This window comes from Vicugna pacos, chromosome 33, assembly GCF_048564905.1.
Source record: "Vicugna pacos chromosome 33, VicPac4, whole genome shotgun sequence".
Taxonomy (NCBI): domain Eukaryota; kingdom Metazoa; phylum Chordata; class Mammalia; order Artiodactyla; family Camelidae; genus Vicugna; species Vicugna pacos.
Window position 1 is genome coordinate 11,943,893 of NC_133019.1, and position 18,860 is coordinate 11,962,752.

The 18,860-nt window shown below is 51.7% G+C and overlaps 1 protein-coding gene across 5 annotated transcripts in view; it reads left to right on the plus strand.

The window, feature by feature from the left end:
* The window catches only part of TMPRSS13 (transmembrane serine protease 13), a 46,190-nt gene extending 32,413 nt beyond the window's left edge, over nt 1–13,777 (plus strand). The window contains exons 6-15 of one of the 5 annotated variants that reach the window (XM_072954166.1): nt 10–132; nt 1,079–1,208; nt 3,313–3,414; nt 4,411–4,454; nt 5,657–5,819; nt 6,691–6,863; nt 9,733–9,831; nt 11,046–11,188; nt 11,342–11,494; nt 12,216–13,777. In XM_072954166.1, coding sequence (XP_072810267.1) covers nt 10–132; nt 1,079–1,208; nt 3,313–3,414; nt 4,411–4,454; nt 5,657–5,819; nt 6,691–6,863; nt 9,733–9,831; nt 11,046–11,188; nt 11,342–11,494; nt 12,216–12,242 — 1,157 coding nt within the window. In that variant the 3' untranslated portion in view covers nt 12,243–13,777. The remainder of the gene's footprint in view (nt 1–9; nt 133–1,078; nt 1,209–3,312; nt 3,415–4,410; nt 4,455–5,656; nt 5,820–6,690; nt 6,864–9,732; nt 9,832–11,045; nt 11,189–11,341; nt 11,495–12,215) is intronic. The other 4 variants (XM_072954165.1, XM_031670457.2, XM_072954167.1 and 1 more) reach the window with 4 other exon arrangements.
* Nucleotides 13,778–18,860: the final 5,083 nt, after the last annotated feature.

The window sequence follows — 18,860 nt, forward strand, 5'->3', positions numbered from 1 at the left end:
TTTTTTCAGTCTACTTCTGGCGGGGCCACACAAGAGTCAAGTACAAGGAGCCAGTAGAGAGCTGCCCCAAGCACGCTGTGCGCTGTGATGGGGTCGTGGACTGTAAGCTGAAGAGTGATGAGCTGGGCTGTGGTAAGGAGGCTGGACGGCAGGATGTGTGCGTGTATGTGTGTGCACCCTGGGGACTGCAAACCAAGCGTCAGCTCAAATGGGACACGATGCATAGAGACTCGGAGGATCTAGGCTCTAGTCACAGGAGACTTGGGTTTGGAACATGGCTTTGGAACATGAGTGCTGTGTGATTTGGGCGAATCACTTACCTTCTCTGGGCTTGTTTCCTAATTTGCAAAATGAGTGGATTGAACAAGATTAGTGGTTCTCAGATAAAATCTGACAACTCCTAACTACCAGACTGAGCCAAGTAGAGCTGCTGTGGCTGGAGGCAGGTGAGGGGCCAGAGCCCCATTCACATGCCCCTCCTCTTTGCCCAGCAGGTGCCCCTGACTAACCATCCCTGTGGTTTCATGAAGATCAGTTTGTAAGTGAAGGCCTAGACGAGCACAAAGCTCTCTTGGAGAGCCGCTCTGGGGGGGGGGGGGTTGCAGGCGTTGTCCGCATACAGCCCCGATGTGGGTGTCTGTGGGTGCGCGTCCATCTCTTCTGTTCCCCTGGGCCGTATACGTGTGTCCTTGTCCATGACTGCATCCATCTCTGACTGAGTCTGTCCAGTCAGAACTCAGTAAGATCATCCCCCTTGTCACTCCCTGATTTGTGCACGGCCCCACCCTCTTAGGTTGACAACTTCTGGCAGTGCTCAACCTTTCTCCCAGCAACGGCCCCTGGGTCCTGCCAGATGGAGAGCTCTCTCCGTCCTGTCCTAGCCCCTTGCCTTGGCTCAGCCCTTACAGAGTATCCTGGGCTTCTGAGCACTGGCTGATGGTCCTCCCGTCCCGGGCCAAGCTTCTGGACATTTCTTAGGCAAGAAGTCTCAGGACAGGAGCATCTCCTTGGTTCATTTCTCAAGAACACGGAGCTTTCTGATGCTGAGGACCTGCTCTTCCCTTTTCTTGCCCTGCAGTGAGGTTTGACTGGGACAAATCCCTGCTTAAAGTCTACTCTGGACCCTTCCAGAAGTGGCTTCCTGTCTGCAGTGATGGCTGGAATGACTCCTACTCAGACAAGACCTGCCAGCAGCTGGGTTTCATGAGGTAAGCCTCGCCCAAGAATCCCAGATTCAAGGACACCTCAGGCTCTTTGCCAGGGCATCTGAGGTTCCCCAAGGGAAACTCAGATTAAAAAGACTCTTGGGGACCAGGGCTGAGGTCACTAGTTTGGTGGCCCGGGGAGCCCAAGTCTGGGGACAAGCTCCTCTCATGATGCCAAGGTAGTTATTTGATCTGCAACAGGGTGACATTCCTCTGCGGGTCTTTGCACCAAAGTGCCCTCACGCCCAAGGTCACATTCGATGGTCTCAGTTGCCCTGTGAGGTGGGTAGGCATTTGGGCCAGTCTCGTCTTCCCCTCACATCTGGAAACTAGCAGCTCAGGCTGTACAAACCCTCCAGCAGCCTGAGCTGCAGCAGCTGTGGCTCTGGCTGGAATTCATCCATCGAGGAATGAGATGGGCAGGTGTGGCCGGGTGAAGTCATTAGCATCTTTGGTTCTAGATTTTAAACAAGAAACTGGTGCTGGTGGGTGGAGTAGGGAGCAGGGTTTACCATGACCTTCCTGCTTGAAGGAGCCCCTGATTTACAGGTCACATAATCACCTCCATCCCATCTTGGTCTGAGTTTTCAAACCAAGTAGTTTAGGGGTTCACCCACATGTATGGAGTTGTGGGGAGAATGATTTATTTAGGACCTTACTGTTGCCTCTCTGTAGAAGAAGCACCAGAAAACCAGGGCTTGGGGGCCAGGACTTAGAGCCAGTTCTCTGCCCCCGTTTCATCCTCAGCGTTCCCATCTGTGTAAGGGGATCTGGGTGATCTCGTTGGAAGATGATAGACATCTTTTATTGTTGAGTTGTTTGGCCTTATGCAAATCTGAACTTCCCTTGGGATCAGCAGATTGTGTCATTTATTCAAAGAACATTCATAGAGCTTTTTTATGTGCCAAACACTATGTGGCACCCAGATAAGATCCCTGCCCTTGGATGATCTCTGGTATAGTGTGGGCAGGATAGGTTTAAACCAATAATCACAGCACCATGTGATGTGTGATGCAAAGGACATGTGCGAAGCAAAGGCACACAATGGAGAGGCTGCCCGACTGCGCGTGGGGGAGGCCCCTGGGTAGAGGAACAGCACGCATGAAGGCACGCTCTCATGCGGGGGTGTCCAATGTTCTAGAAACACACCAAAGTGCCACACAGATAGCGGTCCATGATCCCCCATAGCAGAATCACCTGGGCTGCCTATTAAACTGCACCCTCAAATCAGACTCTCTGGAAGAAGGATTTAGGACCGGTTTAACCAGTCCCCAAGGTGATTTTATGCACGCTGTGGCTGAGATCCAGTGAGCGAGTAAAAGCTTCTCAGGCTTCCATGTGCAAACCCATAACATGGTGATCCTTAAAATGCAGAGCCTGGTTCAGCAGGTCGGGGGTGATACAGCTGCTGCCAGTCCATGGATCACAGTTTGGATAGAAAAGAGCTAGGCGGGTGTTTCTCAAACTTATGAGTGAATCAGAATCACCTGGAGGGCTTGTTAAGACACGGAACTGGAATTCTTGATTCAGCAGGTCTGGGGCAGGGCCCAAGAATTTGCATTTCTAACAAATTCTCAGGCAGTGCTAACTGCCCTCTGGGATGAGGCCACACTTTTATTTTTTAGGTTGCTTGTTTGTTTTTTGCATCCTTTTTTATTGAAATACAATCAGTTTAGAATGTTGTGTCAATTTCTGGTGTGCAGCATCATGTTTTAGTCACACGTTCACATACATTTCCTCGTTTTCATATTCTTTTTCATTATAGGTTACTGCAAGGTATTGAGTATAGGCCCCTCTGCTGTACAGGAGAAACTTGTTTCTCTATTTTATATACAGTAGTTAGTATCTGCAAATTTTGAACTCCCAGTTTAGCCCTTCCCACCCCGTTTACCCCCGGGAACCATAACCACTTTGAAAACTACTAGGCTAGGGCTTGGGGCTAGTGGGGGCAGTGTGCAGTGGGGTGGGGCGCGGGGTCTGAGACTATGGGGTCTCAACTGCTTCTGGCCTCTGTCACCAGGGCTGGCCAGGGCTCTAATACCAGCTGGGAGGCCAGGAGTGGATGCTGCTCCAGGAGGCTCATTCTCCTTTCCTCCCTCCCTTGCAGTGCTTACCGGACAACCAAGGTGACCGACAGGGACTTTGCCAGCAGTTTCTCAATCTCTGAATATAACTCCACCATCCAGGAGAGCCTCTACATGTATGTGAGGTGGGCCATGCTGCCTGTCTGGGAACAGGGAGTGAAGGAGTGCTTTGAGTCAGGGAGCCCCTCCCCTTTGGCCTTTCTGGGCCCCACCTCCAGGAGTCCCTTGTGAATGTCAAGAGCATCTCAGAAGCAGTCCCTAACCCACCACCTGCCTCCTGACCTGAAAGTTATGGAAGCTTGGGGCACAGAGCACCTTGAGGTCAGGGATGCCCCCCCAAGAGTTTACCTGATTATCAGAGACAATGAATAGACCTTGGGGCCACCTGTCAGCCTGATGTTTGGATGGAAAGCTGCTGCAGGAAGGGGGCTTGGGGTGGAGAGGGAGAAATAGCAGTGGGGTCGGGAATGGGGAGGGGGAGCAGCAGCAGGGGGAATGGCAGGTGCTGTGGTCAGGGACAGAGAGGCCCATCTGGGAAGTATCGACCTCCCCCAGGCCTCGCCATCTGTCATCTTTGCACTGCAGCCGCCCTTGTCCCAACGCCACTGAGGGGGAGGCTGGGGGATGCTCCACCAGCTAGCAGTGTTTACCCTGGGGAGAGGTGAGAGGAAGCCAGGCCGTGAGAGAAGAAGGCATGGGGAGGGGAGGGAAGCAATGAGCTGCACTCGGGATGCCTGCTTTGTGCTGGGAGGTTTGCATGCTGTGTTGCTGGCGGAGCATGGAGGGACTGTCAAAGGACCATTGGGCCACCTGTTTAGCTGTGGAAAGATGCTTGGACAATGAAGTCATGAGTTCAAAGGACAGATCTAGCCAATGTGTGCCATCTGCCACAGAGAAACTGGGAGGTGGGGAGAAGGGCAGGGATGGTTTGCACAGAGCTATCCCCATTCCTGGAAAAAGCACTGGAAGGGTCTGTCCCACTGGGAGTGAGAAAGGTCAGAATCTCCATCTTCTTGTGCAAAGGAAATGGGATAGGAACTTAGCAGGGGCCAATCAGGGATGGCTTCCTGGAGGAGGGAGCTGACGTGCGCTTTTCTCATCTTTTGTGTTTCCTCCTGCAGGGATGAATGCCCTTCTCAGCAGTATGTCTCTCTACAGTGTTCCCGTAAGAAGATGCTCTTCCTCCTGCATTGTGGCCTGTGTGGGGTGGGAGCCATGGGGCAGAAGGGTGGGGCCCCTGTGGGGGAGATGGCCAGCCCTGGGGGTCTAAGCCAGGAAGAGGGCCTTAAGCAGCAAGCCTGCTTCAGGGCCAGGGTCTCTGGAAGGCACCTGGACAGTCTCAGGGTACCATTTCCCCTTCTCCTGACTCTGCTCAGCCCACAACCTTGCCATTCATGTCTCCTGGATTCTGGGCAGGGGGCAGAGGACTGGGAGAACAGGACCAGGTTAAAGCTCTGATGTCAGTAGACATGGAGCTAGGTCTACAGCCAACATTTATGGAGCACATCTGTTGCCTAGGCGCTGTGCCTACATCTTTATAAACATGATTGCATTTAATTCTTACCAGACAGGGGCCATTATTGTCCATTTACTGAAGAGACTGAAACATTTGATTTGCTTAAGGTCAGACTGTTGGTAGGTGAGGAGCTGGTACTGGACCTCAGGTCTGTCCCCAAAGCCTGAGCTCTTAACTGGTGCACAAGTGCTGTGTTCTTATGATGACTGGGGGGGGGGGTGCTCCCCTGAGCAGGGCAAGCCCCCCACCTCAGACCACTGCTGCTGCTTCACCTTCTCCTTCAATGAAAAAAAAAGCACATGTGTGAACAAATGCCACAATTTGGGGGGGATGATTCATTCCAGAACATGTCTGGAAATGTTCCTTTGGGGCTCAGGTTCCCCAACAGTACTGAATGACCTACTGAAGGACCATGTATCATGGGAAATGATGCAGGATGTTTTGAAACGATCCCCAGCACAGCACTTACCAATTCAGGGTTGCGTTACACTTGGTCTGCTTTCCCGAGCTCCTGACGGCAGCCCTGGGATTCACCATCGTGGCCCTAATGCCTGGCAGAGTGTCCAAAGCACCAGGCACTTAGTAAGCATTTGTTGAATTAATGGAAGAATGAATGAGTGGCAGGAAAGAGGAACCCATCTAGGCTCAAACTTCCCAATGGATGATCCCCAAAAGCGAGCCCGCCATGTGGGAGCTGTGCTGGCAGGAAGCAGCTCTGCTGCATCAGATTCAGTGAGCAAAGCAGCGTCAGTGGGTGGGTGGGGCTGCCTGAGCCTCCCGCGGCCCTGGGGACGCAGCAGGGGTGCTGAGAAAAGCAGAGTTCACAGTTCGTTTCTTCTGCTTCTCCCCAGACTGCGGACTGAGGGCCATGACCGGACGGATCGTGGGAGGGGCTCTGGCCCCAGAGAGCAAGTGGCCTTGGCAAGTTAGTCTGCAGTACAGCAACACCCACATTTGTGGGGGCACGCTGATCGACGCCCAGTGGGTGCTCACCGCTGCCCACTGCTTCTTTGTGTAAGTGCCCAGGGAGGCAGGATTGCGACACCACTGAGGGTCCAGGACACCAGGGAGGGCTGATGGCTGGTGAACTCTCTTGGTGGAGGGGGGCTTTGGTTGTGAGCCATGCGGGCTGGGCAGCACAGGTGTGGCGAGGACCATGATTTGCAGTTGGTTTTAGGTCCTGGGCATGAGAGTTGGGATTCTGAGCTAGCACAGAGTGAGAAATGCCAGTGGTGGCCCCAACAGAGACTGAGGCAGGGAGGTGGAAGGAATTGGAAGCCTGCCCTAAAGAACCGGGTGAAATAAAGAGGCTTTGGGCTTGTTGCTGCTTCCAGCCACTGGAAGTTACAGAAGAGCCTGAGAGATCAGGACTGCTGTCCCAGGAATGGCGGGGAGCGCAGTGCAGGCAGCTTCTGACAGTCACCAGCCAGGCTGGTCCCTTTGAGCTGGTGGACAGGGAAGGGCTCGGAGACAAGGCCTTAGGGGCACTTGCTTTCCCAGTGATGAGTCTGCAGGGGGTCACTTTGATTTGCCAAAAGCTCCGATTCAGCTGGGGATAATACGGCTGAGATGCGTCCCGCCCACATCATTTGATCCTTGGTGGGATCCAGAGGAGACAGTCAGGTGAATGTCCCCAGAGGTCTTACTCATCCCTTCCTGGGTTCTACTGTAAGGTTCAGAAGGGCCAGTTCAGAGTGGTTTTTTGGAAGTAGGGGGTTGTCTGTCATGGGCCCCTGGGCTAAGACAGACAGCTCCCTCCAGAGGTCACTCATCCACCCTCCTGCCTCCAAGCTAGTGCTCTGGCTGCAGCCCTCTGTGTGCAGCAGATGCTGCCAGAGGGCTCTGCCAGGTGGTAGCTGGACCATGCTCTCTGTGGCTCTGGTAGGACCCGGGAGAAGATCCTGGAGGGCTGGAAGGTGTACGTGGGCACCAATAACCTGCATCACCTGCCCGAGGCAGCCTCCATCGCCCAGATCATCATCAATGGCAACTACACGGATGAGCAGGATGACTACGACATCGCCCTCATGCGGCTCTCCAAGCCCCTGACCCTGTCGGGTGAGTGAATCCATGCCTGCCACACCTTACCCTGCTCATCCCACAGTCCGTGGAGCCTAGCCTTTGCACTTAGCAGCACTCACCGACCCATCTCGGGGCCCAGAGCTTCAGCATGGCAGAAGTCACAGACTCTTAGAGATCATTTAGAGGAACACCTCTATCTTACAAGTCAGGGAACTAAGCCCCAGATGTTGGAAATAAATTTGCCCCAGTGACACATCTCACATTGCAAACTGGTGACAGAGCCAAGGTGTGGATACTGGTCTTCATCAGGATAAACAGATCCAAGTGTTTCACTGGGATATTGAGCACTTAACAAGGGCCAGGCATTTCACATCTACAATTTCATTGACTCTTCCCAACCAATCCTGCAGAGCAGCTGCTATTATTAGCTTCATTTTACATTTGAGGAGGTGGAGCTTTAGAGAGAGAATCCCCGAGGCCTCACATTGGCAGCTGCAGGACTGGCCCCGGGTCAGTCTGGTCCCAAGCAGTTGCTCTTCCTGCTCTGCTGGCTGCTGGCAAATTGAAAACACAAGGCAAGTACCCACACATTCAGACAATTAACTGCCAGGAGGTTGGAGCTGAGGACCAAATGGAAGGAAGGCAATGCTACCCAAGTTCTCAGGAGGAAATCAAAGTCTTCATTACTTCATTGTATTGTATATTGTATTGCACATTCCTTCAGTGTGTTGTGCATACAGTACATGGTATTTGTTCATGTATCAAATACTGTGTGTCTTCTACATGAGCAGCTCTGCAGTTGCAAAGCAAAGCACAGAATAGACAACACCCACAAACAGCCGTTGAGAAGCGAGGGATGTGATGTCGGGGGCACCCCGGGGAGCAGTGGTGGCACAGATGGGGGCACCAAATCAGTCTTGGCAGGCTAGGGAAGCTTCTGGAAGCTTTGGAGGGCTCTCGGGTTCGTTCAGCCTTTCTGGTGCTCTGGGCCGGTGAGCTGGCCTTTCTCGGCACATGAATTAAGAAGGCAGTGTTGGTCCTGAGTCAGCAGTGAGCTCACCAAAGTCGTGCGGGAAGGAGGACACCCAGCTCACAGCCCCGCCTACTAGGAGCCACACCCCCCGAGGGTGAGCCCTCCCCACCCCACTCCTGCCCTCCTGCTGCCCTCCTGCCCCTCCCCGCCTTGTCTGTGGAGCCTGAACTATGATGTGACAGTTGCCCTGGTGCCCCACCCTGCCCCTCAAGCACACATAAAAGGGGACAGGCCGTCTGCAGGACCAGGACAGGCCTTCCCAACCTGTGAAACCCAGGCTCCATTTGGCTAACCATCCAGATCTTACCTGCCATCACTCCAAACCCCATTATTATTTGGACTTCCAAATCAAATTAAATAGTCTGTGAAACAAAATTAAAGCTATTATGTCAAACCACCATACCCATTCTTCCAATAGCAAAAATCTTTAAAAATGTCTGGTGTGTTACTTACTTTATCACAATCTAGATATCTAGAGAAATATGTCTTCTATGTTTTATTATCTATATTTTTGAAAAATGTAATGTTTAGGTAATTCTCCAAATACAAATAAAAATTATCAAACTTTCCTACTACCTGCATTTTTACTACTAGAAATTTGCCTTAAAATTGTATTAAAACCATACTCGATTTGCAGAGGTTAAAAAAAAAAAGCCTTCATGGCATTGCCTATGCTCTACCCACTACGGTATTCCCCATCCAGACTCATTAATAGCACCCCTGCCACCCCACCCCCAGGGCAGGAAGCGTATCTCCAGTCTAAGAATCACAGTTTAGGTTTCTGTGGTCAGACCATATGCCCTGATTTTTGGTTGAGAAATCAGGGCAGATTTTCTTAAACTCACTAGGTAGGCCAAGCACTTTGAAGTCACAGTACTATCTGAGAAAACTTGTGAAAGCTCACCGATAAATATAATTGCCCCGTAAAAAAACAAGTGGCATACATAATGGTGTTCCGTGTTTTTAAAACTGTGTATCTCAAAAATAGGCGCAGATGATTTTAAGATGTCATGTTTTGCAGTTTTGGGTTAGTAACTGATGCCATCCTTTCATTTTTTTTTTGTTTGTTTGTTTACGCTCTAGCAGACAAATGTGTTAGACTCCCAATTTATAGAAGAATTTAACATTCATTCTGCCTCCATCTCTCTCCTCCCTCCCTCCCCTCCTCCGCATGAGCGCTGTGTGTGTCAGGCACTGTTCTAGGTGCAGGGGCTGCAGTGAGCCTAACAGTTGACAACACTGCAAATGTTCTATCAGCTACTTCCCTCTTGCAAATTCGAGTTTGGTGGCCAATGCCCTAGTCCATCTAGGGACTCTAGTCCTCAGAAGGGGCTTGGGAACTGATACACAACGGTGTGGGCTCTTCCCACTTGGAGAGGCTGTCTCACCCTGGAGGGAAAGCCTCGAGCCCTGGCCGACCAGGAGGTGCCCTCCCCAGCCCAGGCAGGACACACCACTGAGACTCCATGGCCCTGCAGTCCCACCTGGGACTTAGCCTGTGCTGCTCCTTGCTCTGATGGTTGGGCATGGAAGAGGCTCAGCCAGGAGAGTCACTCTTGGTGCGGAGAGACCTGCATCCACCCAATGTCAGCTTGGCAGAGGGGAGCTTCCAAGGCATATGCATCTGCCCATGTGGTACCTACTGAAAATTTGGCATGTTTGGGGGACTCTGACAACACCCTGAAGGCTAGAGGGTCTAGATAAAGTGACTGAGTTCCTTGCCTGGTGGGTTCAAGGGTCTGGAAGATTCAGAACCACTCTGGGGGCAAGAAGGGGGTCCTAGGACATTGGTACTCCTGTCCCATCATGCACCAGCCCCCCTCAAAACCTCCAGCCTTGTCCCTTCACTGATGTCTTGAGGTCTTGTTACAGCTCATGTCCACCCTGCCTGCCTCCCCATGCATGGACAGACCTTCAGCCTCAATGAGACCTGCTGGATCACAGGCTTTGGCAAGACCAAGGAGACAGACGGTGAGAGACAGATGCTAGACTTTGTGTGTGTGTGTGTGTGTGTGTGTGTGTGTACACGTGTGTCTGCATGGTGTGTGTGTGGGTAGTGTGTCAGGGTATATAGAGCACGGTCTTCCTAGATGAGGGTTTGGACATGTAGATTCATGGGCCTGGGTGTGAATGAGTGTGTGTACATATACACCTGTGTATATATCAAAGCAGTCGGTGTGACAGTGCCCCAGCCAAGACCACCAGGAAAACCCCTGTAGTTGAAGGAGCTCGGTTCACTGCTCCCTGCACTGGGCGGGTAGTCACACCAGGGAGAACCATGGGGTGTCTGGACAAGAGGGTGTTAGAAAGGACTTACAGTATTTGGATGGTTTGGTGGGGGGCTTCAGAGAAATAGAGCTTTTCTCTAGATCAGATGCTTTCAGGAAGCAGGGATAATTCTATAAGTGGTTATCTTAATAATCTCATCTAAAAGGAGCTAAGAGTAGACTGAGTCTCAATCTGTAGTTGATAAAGGAGCAGCAGACACTCATCCTGGCTGGGAAAGGGGACCGCCTGGTCCTTTTGTGGTTTGATCAACCTTGTTTTCGTCTGTGCTGAAACAAGGTTAGGAAGTGGTTTTATTTTGCTTCGCTTCATCACGATCACAGGGTGGCCTTGTCTGGTGTCAGTTCTGTAGGCTGTGTATATTTGGCAGGAGAGCACGGTGGCCAGGCTGGCCTCACCATGAGACTCTTGAAACTCAGATCGGCCGCTTTGCCCTTGCTCGTGGGGTGGAGTGGTGACTGGCCAGGACCAGCCTTGTCCCAATCTCAGCTCTGTGACTAGCTGTGCAACTATGGGCAAGTCCTTCAGCCTTTTATATCTCCCTCTGTAAATGGATTAATCACACCTGCCCTTCTCAGGGCACATAGTTACCAAAAACAAATGAGGTGATATATTTGACAGTGCTTTGAATATAGAAAAGCATTGTGCAGCATGTAAGGCGGGCCAATAGGCCTGTGAGTTGTCTGTGTATGTGTGTGTCTCTGTTATCTGTGTAGTGAGTTGTGTCTGGTGCCAGGGTGTGTGTGCCCATTTTCCTGGGTGGCCCACCACGGGAATGGTGCCCTCCATGCCCAGAAGGCTGCCACTCTGGGGCCTGGGATGAGCAGTTGGAAGGCTATGAAGCTGCCTGGAGTCTCACTCTCTTCCCATCCTCTCTCCTCCACCCCATTTAACTCAAGAGAAGACATCCCCTTTCCTCCGGGAGGTGCAGGTCAGCATCATCGACTTCAAGAAGTGTAATGACTACTTGGTCTACGACAGTTACCTCACCCCAAGGATGATGTGTGCTGGGGACCTGCGGGGAGGCAGAGACTCCTGCCAGGTGAGGCTGCTTCAGGGTGGGGCTCAGGTCCCAGGACACCAGCGGAGTGGGAGAAAGCTAGGGTGTTGGAGTCGGAGGGAGAATCAGTGCCCACCGTTTCCTGCTCGAAGACCGCCTCCCCTACCCTGCTGACAAGTGCACCCCTCCCTGTAGGGAGACAGTGGGGGGCCCCTGGTCTGCGAGCAGAACAACCGCTGGTACCTGACAGGAGTCACGAGCTGGGGCACAGGCTGTGGCCAGAGAAACAAACCCGGCGTGTACACCAAAGTGACCGAAGTCCTTCCCTGGATATACAGCAAGATGGAGGTGAGCGCCCCGCGGTGGGCATGCACCTAGCAGACGGGGACTTCCAAAGGTTGGGTGCCTGGAAGAGGGCCGGGCCTTTCCCCAGGGTCTCAGCAAGGTCCCTTCACCCCCGTGTGCTTGGGGATGTTCAGAAGGTGCAGAAAACCAGGACAAGAGTCAAATGTTGGGCCAACCCCAGCTACCTGTACTTCTTTCCCCACTTTGTCATCCTGTGAAACAGAGCTCAGAGGGTTGGGAAAGGGATGGGCTAGGTGCTGGCCCCAGTATCACGCTCTTCTCCCCAGTGGTGGCCGAGCTGTAATTCACACAGGCCACTGAGAGTAGGAAGCCTCCTTTCCTTGGCAGAAGGTTGGTCTCCTGGGGAACTGGACATCAGGAGATGGAGAGCCACCCCCACCTCTGCTGGACCAGCCCCACCCCTCCCTTCCTGGGCCTGCCTCTTAGCCGCAGGGCAGGGGTGCTCTGCCCGTCCTTCTCTTCTCTGCAGTGGGCCAAGCAGTGCGAGCTCTGGTGGGCACGGGGAGGGCTACTCCAGAAACCCAGTGTGGCAGGTTTCTCAGAACCAGCTTCCTTCTTTGCCCCTTTGCTGCCCGTCTTCTCCGAGAGGCAGTGCCAGGCGACAGCGGGGCTGAATTTTAGGCTCTGAGCCTCGACCTGCGGCGTCTGTGTTCTGGGCCCACCAGGCCCACCCTCATCCCATCCTCCTTCTTCTCTTCTTCAGAGTGAGGCGCGCTTTCGGAAATCTTAAGCAGCTGTCCTGCTCCACCTGATGGCACTGGCTGCTGTGAAAACTCTGGCCAAAGTGACCGGGCCATTTGCAGCAGCATCCGGGCTAAAGGCCACCAGATACTCTCATGACTGCCACCTTCAGCGTCTGCTGCCTCTGAACACACACACGTGTGGGTGTGTGTGCATGTGTGCCAGGGTATATGTGTGTGTCACCGCTTTCCCAAGGTCTTCAGAAACCAGGAGAGCTGTCAACTCTTCCCAAACCCCAGGCTGGAAATCACCTGGAGATAACTGTCTGGGCACCGTGGAGATTCCCATGGGGGTGTCCAAAACAGATGGAGGAGGCAGAGCCCAGGGAAGGGCCTGGAAGGTCACATCAGGAATTCTTGCTCCTCTGACCCTGACTCAGATGAGCCCAGAATGGGCAGCCACCCGGTGGCCCAGCCATCACTGCCGTCAAGGGACAGTGAAAGGTTTCATGGAGTGCCTGCACTGTCCCTAGTGGGAAGATATTCCTGTTGGCATTCCCAGCATCCTGCCCTCTCTGAGCCGTCCTGCTGGTGCCACTGGTGTAGAGCGGGGCTGTGCCGTGGCTGTCCCTGCTGACCACTGTGAGCAGGGCTCACTGTCCTTGTTTGGTCACAGGCTGCTGGAGGCAAATTTCATTTCATTTTTTTTATATATTCAAGAAAGGGAAGTAGATGTATTTTTAAAGATTCTCCAAAAATTCTAGGAGCCAAGAGAGCTAGCATCAGTCACCCCAAGAACTCCGAGGGACCTCTGGGAGCTGAGCTCTGGAGTCCCGTGGAATGCTCCTGGCCTCAAGGGACTGGATGAAGGGGTCCCGTTGAGATACTCAGGGAAGTGAATCCTACGTGGGCCGGCGGACAAATCCAACACAAAGAGAGCCGCAACGGCTGCTGCATCTCGGGGCTGCAAGGGCATAAAGGAAGCGACACTGCTTCTCCGTGGGCCCCCGGAGCCTGGGGACATCCAGGTGGACCGGCATCTCTCACACCCGCGGCCGTCTTCGGACTTTGGAGCTTCCTCGCAGCTTTCTCCACCTTTCAATGTCTCAGTCGTTCCAGAGACATAGCATTGTCATGAAAACTGTCACGAAGGGAAAGCCGACTCTGTCCCCAGGCCCTCCAAACAGCCCTTCTGAAGGATCCTAGTCACCCCCTTTTGCAGGCCATCAGCACGCCCAGCCTCTGCACCAGCTGAAGTCCTGGACCGTCCCCCATCCTTTTCTCTGGGGCACCCATGCCTCCCGCAGTCCCATTCTCCTTGCCTTCCTTAGGACTGTCTGGTGGTGCTCTGACTTCCAGAGGTGGGGTCCAAGCAGATCAGCCCAGCCCAACCCAGAGCAGGCAGGTGGCTGCTGGGGCGACTGTTCTGGAAGAGCAGGCTGGAGCTGGCTAGTGTGGCTGGGCAGAGTCTGAAGGGGCTGGTTGCATGTCATTAAGGCTGGGGGGTGGGGGGGGGCAAAATTCACAGCCCCAGTATCCCCCAGCAATGGTCTTCAGCAATAAAAGTTGTGTGACCTGAACAATTTGTCATTGGGTGTTTTACTGGTGCCCGAGGTAGAAAACTGAGATTGTCCACCCAGGTGCCCACACATCCTTAGTTTTGCTTCTTTGTTTTGGTTCCTCACCTTTGGGTTCTGCTCATTTAATCATGCATTCATTTATTTATTCATTCGCCCACCATATCGGTGCCTACTCTATGCCAGGTACTCGTGCCAGGCCCAGAGGGCACAGACACCACGATGGTCCTCAGGAACTCATGGTTGTGACCCAGTGTGATGGAAGCTGTGATTCAGTGCGAACACTGCTTGGAACATGGATGAAGACGCCACCCGCCGCACCTGAGAGGTCAGGGAAGGCTTCACGGAGGAGGTGAGGTTTGAAATGAGTCTTAAAGGGGCGGGGAGCCTTCACAAAGCAGATGGGATCGGGGACAAGCAGTCCAGTGCCTGTCCTTTTTTCCTCCTTCCTCTTTCTCTACCTCTAATTTTGCCAGCTCAGCAAAAGGCATGTTTACGAAGAAACCCTAAGGCTTACTCAACTATTTCCAAGAGAATTGGATGGATAGTCCCACTGGCCTCTTCTGAAAGATCTAGCCTTTCTTGCTCTGCACTAATTTTTCCCACATTTAATAGATTGACCGCAACCATTGTCATCCCACGATGACTGCCCAGCACCCACCCCGCACACACCTCTAACCATGAGCACAGAATTCTCCAGGCCTGCCCCAGTGGGCCTGGCCTTTGGACACCTCAGGTTTGTTTAGTCTCCCATGTCAATGCTAGAGGAAGTCCTTCCTCTGATTTTTTTTTCTTCCTCCATCCACACGACAAGGGATGGGGAGAAGGCAGGTGCCAGGCTTACTCTGTTAGCAGTATGGGTAGCACAGCCACCGTAACACACCCCACAGTTTCCTGCAATCTCATGGCGTGACCCAATCAAAGTTCATTTCTCATCTACCTAACAGTCCAATGAGGATGTCTGACCCACGGGAGGATTTTTCAGGGACTCAGGTTCTTGCAGCCTGGTGACTTTATCATCTGCTTCCCGCCAGCGGAGAGAGGAAGGAAAAGCTGGAGAAAGCACATACGCTTCCTAAACGCTCTGGCTTAGAAGGGACACATGTGACTTCCACTCCTGTTTCATGCGTGTCGGCGTGGTGCGTGGCACCACCTAGATGAAGTAGGAAAGGCAGTCCCTGGCCGGTCCCCACGCAAGAGCTAACACTTGCTTTGGAGGATAACCAGCGATGTCTGCGCACCAGAGGAAGCTGGTGGTATCCCAGAAGAAGGCCTTGGGGCAGAAAGTTAGGGCTTAGGCCATTTCTGTTGCTTTTTCCTTAGGAACCAGACCCTCTCCCTCCTCTCTTGGCTTCCTAGGGCAGAAATGGATCTGTGGGGGTGCAGAGGTGTGTGTGTTGGGGAGAGGTAAGAGAAAAAGCAGTATCTAGACGTGGAAAGAAAAATATTCCTTAGGCCCAGGACATCTATAGAGGCCTTAAAATTCGTGGGAGGTGAGTGATGCATGTTCCCAAATTAATCTCTTCCCAAATTGATTCAGGATCTCCAGGGGCACGGGTGTGTGTACTGGTCTTAGGGTCTCTGGGTCCCAGGCATCTCCAGGTACCAGTCAAACTCTCTGGCTTTGTCAACTCTGGTGACCAGTGAATTTCCCTGGGGGAAGGAGAGCGAGTAAGTATGTTGGAGGTGGGGCAGATAATGGCTCTTTGGAGGAGGAATCAGTTACAGCCTCACTGCTGCCACTGCCGTCCAGCTGCCTCTGGGGTTTGGTTAGATTCCCAAGAGCTATTGTTTTTCCATAATCGCTCAGCTGATGTCCCGATGCAGTTGGGAGCACATTGTGAGATGCACATGGAGCGCTCATGATGAGGATAATGACAATAAATGGCTGGCATTTGCTGAATGTTATGTGCCAGGTGCTGAGCTGAACACCTGATGTGCATTAACTCCTGTGAGCATGAAGTTGGCCTTGTTATTACCTCTATTTTACAGATGAGGAAACAAGGCCAAGAGAAGTAAAGTAAGCATCCCCAAACTGACAATTGCTAAGGGGCAGAGTTGGACTTTGAATCCAGGCTGTCTGAGTTTAAAAGCTGCTTTAAAAACAGGTGGAGTCTTCCTAACTGTGACCTCCTGAAGTCTGCCATCTGGCTCTGTGGCTCTTTCCAATTTCCACCACGTCTCTGCTATGGGAGGGGCAGCGGAGGCTGGGCACATCCCTCAGAGGATCACATGCCCAGAGCCTTAGCCAGGGCAGTTTCTAGAACCTGGGACAAATGCATCAAGGAAGGGAGGAGGCCCCCGGCACCTCCCCCACCCCTGTCCCCAGTGGATGTTTTCTGGGAGGTCCCCCCGTGCCATAACATACTGTCACCCCAGGACGCCTCCATGTCTCCTCGATGAGGGTGGGTGGCTCTGAGAGGCACATGCCACTCATTCCCTACCTCCTCCGCACTGGTCCAGGCTTCCTGTTCCTTGAAAGTCTGCCGCCCAGCCCAGGGAGCAAGCTCCGTAATTGTCTTACAAGGCGCCACCCCAAGAACACAGAGGGCCACACTCTAGAGATGAGCAGCCAGGACTGTCCAGGCAGGAGGCTTTATTAGGTAAGTCCCTTGAGGAGGGGACAGCACGGCTTGGTCTTCGGGCCTGCACGCTCAGCTCCTGCCAGCAGAATGTGTGAATGTAATAAGGTGTCTCCTCTGTCCAAGCCCCAAGTCCCAGGAGTTCTTCATTTTTCATACAAGGAGGGAGCTGGGAATCTTCTCTGAGTAATTCCTCCTAATTGTGTTGTGCCAGAGAGAGTCTCAGACCTGGAATCAAAGCACCTGGAGGTACAATTCCAGCTCTGCCACTTATTTGGCCCTGTGATCTTGGGCAAGCCAACCTCTCTGGTTCCTCATATGTGAAGTGGGTGTATCTATTCCACGTGTTGTTGCAGGATTAAATGGGAGGGTGCATGGAAACAGGCAGGGCAAAGTCACTGGCATAGTATGACTTCTCAACACATCACGAATTTGCAACAAAAGGGTCAGATTCTTTACCTCCACATCCTTTCACACAACAAAGATAGGAGAGGGAAATTGGGATACATCCTCCAGGCTTAGGATATTTGTCATTCCTCTGCATAAATTTTCCATTTAGTCATAGGGCTGATCTTTCATGGAGATGACACTACCACCTGGGGTAGACGGTCATCCCCTACTGGTGGCGTCTCGGAACTGAGATCACCTTGCTCTCCCATCACTGATGGAACCAGGATGGCTTCCTGTCCCTGCTCTGGTGACAGCTGACTGCTCAGCCAGTGGAGCTGACATTTCTGGGCTGTGAGGGGACACACATCCTTGTTCCCTGTGGACCCCTTGATCCGCAGCCATCTGGATCCTGCCCCATCATGTATGTGAACCGTCATGTTCCCAAATCTGGTGCACACTTTTCAGTCCCCATCTTGCTGGAACTCTGGAATAAATAGCACTTAACTACTGAGTGCTTCCTACTTAGTGACATTGCCACAGCTTCTGTGACATCAAGCTCTCCCAGTTCCCCTTCTGGTCCTGTGACTGCTCCTTCTGTCTTCCACAAGCTCTGTAAATGGTGTTCCCGCCAGGACACCACCCTCAGCTCTCTTCTCAGGGTAAATGCTCACCCTGGGCCATCTCATCTATCCTTGAATTTTCCATCTAACATCAGTGGAGCCAGCAGGAACTTGCTCCATGTCATGAAAGTACAAGAAATGTCACCTTTCTTTTTAAAAGCCGATTAAAATCTGACTTTGAGCTGCGGCAGCCTGGCTGGAAAACATCCCTCATCATGTTCTTCCCCAGGACGCTCAGCCCCAGGAGAGGCTGCCCGCTGCTCCCCTGGCTGGGTGCTCAGTCTGCAGCCATCACAGGCATCCCTGGAGGATTTTACAGGTAAAGGGAGTAGTTCACAAACCTGCTGCTCTCTGTGCCCCCCCAGTCTCAGGAACCCCACTCTCCCTGAATTGGGTCCAGGCTGCTCCCCTCTCTTCAGCCCCCAAAGCCCTTCTCCTTGCACACAACTCAGTCCTGTCTCTCTTGTGGACACTGTGCAAAGGCCACTCCATTCTCTTTAGGGTCAAAGCCAATCTTTCCTGATGAGATCACGGCAGAAATCAAGATGAGCGTAGATCTCAATAATTGCGTACAGGTTTTCACGGGAACCTAAGTTTTCATTTCTCTAGGATAAATTACTATAGATGGGATTACAGGAATCATATGTTTAACTCTGTAAGAAACTTCCGGGCTGTTTTCAGAGGGGTTGTACCATTTTGCATCCCCACCAGTTCTTGGTATTGTCAGTATCGTCTGCTGTAGCCCTTCTAATAGATGTGTGGTTATATCTCACTGTGGTTTTAATTTGTATTTCTCTAATAACCAATGATGTTGCACCCTTTTTATGTGTTATTTGCCATCTACATATGCTCTTCAGCAAAATGTCAGTTCAGATCTTTTGTCTATTTCCTTGTTGGATTATTTCTTATTGTTGTGTTTTGAGAGTTCTTTATATATTCTAGATACTAGCCTTTGTTGGCTGTGTGATTCGTAAATATTTTTTCCCTATTTGACTTGTCTTTTCATTCTCTTAATTCTTTTGCAGAGCAAAAGTTCTTAATTGGGTGAATTCCAATTTATCACTTTTTTTTTCTTTCTGGATTGTGCTAAGAACTCTTTGACAGACCCAAGCTCAAGAAGAATTTTACTTTTTTTATGTTTAATATTTAGACAGAAGATCCATTTTGAGTTAACTTTTGGATACCATTGAGATATAGATTGAAGTTCATTTTTTGTTTGCATGTTTGTTTGCTAATGGATGCCCAGTTGTTCCAGCACCATTTATTGAAAAGACGTACTTCTCCCATCCAATTGCCTTTTCATTTTTTCAAAAATCAGTTGAGCATATTTGTGTGGGTATATTTCTAGACTGTATTCTGTTCCACTGACCTATGTATCTATCTTTCACCAGTGCCACACTGTCTTAATTACTGCAGCTTCACACTATGTCTTGAAGTTGGGTAGTGTGAATCCTCCAAATTTGGTCTTTTTCAACATTATTTTGGCTACTTTAGTTCTT